The sequence below is a fragment of the Arachis ipaensis genome, chromosome B06 (assembly GCF_000816755.2).
Source record: "Arachis ipaensis cultivar K30076 chromosome B06, Araip1.1, whole genome shotgun sequence".
Classification (NCBI taxonomy): domain Eukaryota; kingdom Viridiplantae; phylum Streptophyta; class Magnoliopsida; order Fabales; family Fabaceae; genus Arachis; species Arachis ipaensis.
The window spans coordinates 99,673,986-99,678,951 of record NC_029790.2 but is presented as its reverse complement, the minus strand read 5'-3'; the positions used below and the strand labels follow the sequence as shown (position 1 = coordinate 99,678,951).

At 33.3% G+C, this 4,966-nt stretch overlaps 1 protein-coding gene across 3 annotated transcripts in view; it reads left to right on the top strand.

Annotated features, from left to right (window-relative positions):
• The window catches only part of LOC107604745 (regulation of nuclear pre-mRNA domain-containing protein 2), a 12,513-nt gene continuing 7,798 nt past the window's right edge, over window positions 252-4,966 (top strand). The window contains exons 1-3 of one of the 3 annotated variants that reach the window (XM_021104642.1): window positions 252-476; window positions 1,883-1,981; window positions 4,442-4,725. In XM_021104642.1, coding sequence (XP_020960301.1) covers window positions 293-476; window positions 1,883-1,981; window positions 4,442-4,725 — 567 coding nt within the window. In that variant the 5' untranslated portion in view covers window positions 252-292. The remainder of the gene's footprint in view (window positions 477-1,882; window positions 1,982-4,441; window positions 4,726-4,966) is intronic. The other 2 variants (XM_016306410.2, XM_021104643.1) reach the window with 2 other exon arrangements.

Here is a 4,966-nt window from a genome sequence, read left to right as displayed (position 1 = left end):
TTAATTAATAAAGAGTGCAATATTTTTTATTTAGGAAATAGTGTTTAAGGTGAATTTTTCCCCTAGTGATTAAGAAAAATTTCGGCGTTTTAAACCTGAGAAAGTTTTTGTTTTGCGTTTTTAATTGATCAATAACTTGTAAATAATTAATTTATGTTACAGATTTTTTTTTTGGGTGACTATTTATATTACAGATTTAGATATTCTTTTTATTATTACTTCAAAGTGTTTTTTCACAGAAAATAGTTTAATTCATAAAATTTTGAGGAAAAAAGAGAAAATTCTATAGTAAATGAGGAGCCCGACACTGAACTCAGATAATTTTTTCTTTCTCATCCTCACCCTCACTATTTTCTGCCAACAGCAAAACCACTTCAACACAGCATCAACACAAAACGACGGAAACTCCTCTCTCCGCAGCGGCAGCGGCGGCGGCGATTTACGGCGGTCTTTCTGCTTCTCCCATTCCTCACCTTGTAAGTATTAACCCGTCCTTGCTTCCGCCACTTCACTGTTTTCCCTTGCAAAAACGAAAAGAAATGTTAGGTTTTCTCCTCGAAACCGAACGAGATTTGGATAATATCATACCCTGCTTCTTCCCCAACTAAATCTCCTGGTTTTCTTTTATTTTCTTTTTTTGCCCCCAACGATTTCCATTTTTTTATTTTTATAATATTGTTTTTTCATTTTTTTAATATTTAGATTTCGAATATTGAACTTTTTATAAAACGGTGACTTAGAACGAGTTCATTTCGCTTTCAAATTCTGAGCAGTCTGGAATTTCTAGTTGCACAGTGTTCGTAATGCTGTATGTATGTATGTATGTATGTATGTATGTATGTATGTATGTATGATTAGCTAGTGGTAATTTTATTGTCTTATAGTATCAAAACGCAAATGAGAATATAGGACATAGTTTTGTTTCCCTCAAATTAATAGTTCAAAGTTGCTTTATTTGCTTTTGGTCGTGGTGATTATTTTGTTTTCTACTGTTCCGTAGGGTAGTTTGTAGTAGTGGTTTATTATAGGGTTTTGTAAAGGGATGCTTTTTGACTTATTAGTTCTGATGAAATAATGTTGGAGGAAGTTTGGAGAATCTTGTAGTTGGCTGATGGCACAATCTTATTTGTGAGAGAGTTTAAGAGTGTCTTTTTTTTTTTCTTTTTCTATTTATATTTTGTCAGTTTAATAGTTCATTTTCTGAAGCGTGCTCCAAATGGTTAGATACACTAATTTCTTTTTTCCTATTAGTTTCTTTAAACGGGAGGTTGATGTATTAATCTTCTTGTAGTGTGCTTGTTCAGATGCCCCCTTTGTTTCCAGTATATATTTTTGCACTGATGTTAGGTAAGCTATGACTTTTACGAGGCATTTTCTTCAGTTATAGGTGGGACATAAAATAAGAGACCATCTGTGCAATGCAAGAAATGCTTTGTCTAATAAGTGTTTGATGTAGGGACATTTGGTCAAGTCAACTTTCTTATGAACTATGTCACATGGTTACTAGGAACATGTATGGGATTTAGATCAGAATGGGAGAGATGCTAAAGAAATGATCATGGCAACTCTAAACACTCTCAACTCCTTAGTTAAACATTTCTGTGGGCTATATATCTCTTATACTATAATCTATAGATCTTTTCTTAAGGAACTGATGGAAAACAGTTATTCTCGTACTAGATTTGGGGAAAGCAGTTGTTATTTGAATTATATTATACTAGCGAATAGCAGGCTTTGCTGCATTCCCATACTTATAGCGATACTTATTGTCCTTTTTCTCTTTTTTATATATATAGAAGTAAGAAGTTGATTGAGTTTCTTCATGATTGATTTGCATCCTTTTTGATTGATGCATACTGTGCACTGCATGTAAAAACTCCAGGGCATGTGAAACTTGTCAAAATGAGCACCGACGATTTTGATGGACAGATATTAGCAGAGAAGTTGTTGAAACTCAACAATTCGCAGCAAAGCATTGAAAGTATCCTTCATCAATCAATTATTCTGCCCCACTCCCCCTCCCCCTCCCACCTTTTTCCTTATTGTAATGCTATTTTCCATTTCGGTTATTTTTGTGCTATCAAGTTGCTTGTAGCACCTATATCTCATTTTTGGCAACAAGTGTTCATTACATGGAATTCAATGTCTGTAACTCTGCAGTATGGTTTCCTTAGGTTTAGATAAATGAATCTAAAGAAATGTGATCTGTGTCTATGTTTGTTTAGTTTAGTGCATGAGTTGACATGGGCTACTTACTTAGTGGTCTCATTTCTTGTTATGCAAGTTATAGTTTTGCAGGTTATTAGCCAGACACTGTAGTTTCTTTGCCACCTTGTTGAAGTAACTGGTACATATGATAGATCTTGTTATGTTATGGATTTAGATCAAAAGCAGAAGGTTGGCTTTATTTGCTTCTTCTTTATAGAAGCAGCTGCAGAAATTTTTCCCGTAAGATTGAATTTGTTATCCTGAAGCTGGTATTTGGGGTTGTAATGTGTGTGTGTTTTGTGGTCTATGATTGGAAGATAAAAGTGACTGTTGCACCTATAGTATGCAATTGTATAGGTATCTTGTATATGTCAATAAGTGAAGGGACATTGTAGCAGCTGAAGCTGTTCAGTTCATGACTAAGGGCTAGTTTGGATAGGTTCATAAGTAACTTTTTATAACTTATGAAAAGTTACAACATTAATACCTGGTACAATTTTCAAAACTAACTTGTGACTTTCTAAAAAGTCATTTAAAGTGCTTATGGAAAAGTTAAAAAAAATGACTTTTTCTATAATAAAAAGTTTTTTTTTATCACTTTCCTTTTAAAATAAGCACTTTTATGACTGAAAAACCAAACACAAAATAATTTATTTATAAGTTACTTTTAATATAAGTCTGTATGTTTTAAGCTCCTTTTCCAAAAGAGCTTAATTAAGTTGTTTGTCTAAACTGTCCCTAAGTGTAAAGTGAAATAAATAAGACTTGGACCACTAATGATAATTCTCTGGAAATGATTATATATGTTGGTACAATTGGTTTAGCTTGACGTAAAACAGGTGAATATTATTTAAACTTATGTTACCTCTTTCTTGTGTGTAACCCTGTAAAGTAAGAAAGTGTCTAGCCAAAGTAGGAGTAGCTTAGAAGTACAAGGCTAGAAAGGAGATTGAATGAAATATATCTGAAAGTTATTCATGCATTTTTCAGGTTGCAGAAGTCACCATCAGGCTCAAAGATCTTTCCAACTTAAGTATCCCCACCTAGTGGGATAAGGCTTTATTGTTGTTGTTGGTTCCAACATAAGTATACAGGCTCATTTATTTTCTAATATAGGGTGGTTAAATTCTTATGTAAATCTAATAGCATGTTAGAAGGTAAAACTGGGTGTGTCCTTTTTTCCTTGAAACTTTTTCTAATGATATATTTCAAGAAGATTTTGGACCTTTTGGCAGGAATAAAGAAGTTAGGATGTTATAATAGTTTCACAGTTTTTTGGAGGAAAGTATTTCCAAAGGTGTTCTTTGCTCTTCCTTTACAATCAATATGGTGGACAGATTGTCGTTTTTTATTTCTGTTATTGCTCTAATGTCCAGCTCTTGAATTGCTTATCTATGTTCTATGTAATTGCTATTTACTCCACAAATAATTTGAACATTTTTTTCTTCAACCATCTTTTAGCCAGTTGACTTAATATTTTCCTTTGTTTTTTCCTGAGGTTTCTTCCTTCCCCTATTGTACCTAGTCATTTCTTTCTAATATCATATTCATATATTTGGTTTAAATGCTCAAGTAACAATTTTATTTGAATAGTAGCTAGGAAACATGATGAGTTTTTTAATTATAGTTAATGTTTAGATGAATTTTCTTTTTTATCTTTTTAGTGGATTTGAAAAGCATTTATTCAAGGGGAGCCTTGGAGTACGGTTGAGTTGTCTCTATGTGAACAAGTCATGGAATTAGTCATTGATGTAATTATAAGGTTTGACTGCCTTTTTCTAGATCTTGCATTAATGTGGGATGTTTGTGCACTTGGCTGTCCTTGGAAAGTATTTATTCAAACATCAAAGAAAGAAGAGCAGTATAAAGCAGGATAGTGAATTTATTAAACAACTGATGCAACAAAAATAAAGGAATGTACAGAGCGGCATAGTCTCATGCATATTCCTAAGGGAACCCTTCCTATTCTCCTAAGGAGATAATTAGTGTTGCAGAAGCCAAAGATGTTTGAGATGTATGTTACTGCCTGTACCTGAATTATCAATAGCTAGTTGGATTTTTTGTGTTGCCATTTGGCAAATGAGGATAGCATTTTGTTCAATTTTCTCCACTTTCTTAAGATTTTTGAAGATGTATTGTCAGAGATATTGATTTCCCCATAAAATAGTGATAACAATTCACTTGATTGGATTTGATTGTGATTTGGTTATTTCCTTTACTCTTCTTTGACGAGATCCGTGTATTTTGTATTCCTTACATATCCACTCAGCACTATCCCGATGGTGTATTTCCCATCGCAAGAAGGCAAGGGAAATTGTTGAAACATGGGATAAATTGTTCAATGGTTCCCAGAAAGAGCAGCGTGTCTCTTTTCTGTACTTGGCTAATGACATCTTGCAAAATAGTAGGCGAAAGGGAAGTGAGTTCGTAAATGAATTCTGGAAAGTTCTTCCTGGATCTCTGAGAAGTGTTTATGAAAGTGGTGATGAACAAGGAAGGAAAGCTGTGACGAGACTCGTAAGTGTTACGCTCTTCTGCTATAAGTTCTGTAAATCAGTTGTGTCACACTTAATATAGTCAGCATCTTCATTCTATGCTTGTATTTTAATTCTGTAGATTTGTGGCTTGGCTTGGGTAATATCTTGTCTTCTTCCTTCTTTGGGATTTCTCTCTGATTAAAATTTCAATATCGATTTAATTGGTATGGTTGAAAGATTTTTAAATTTTCATGTTATATATATATATATATATATGAGGG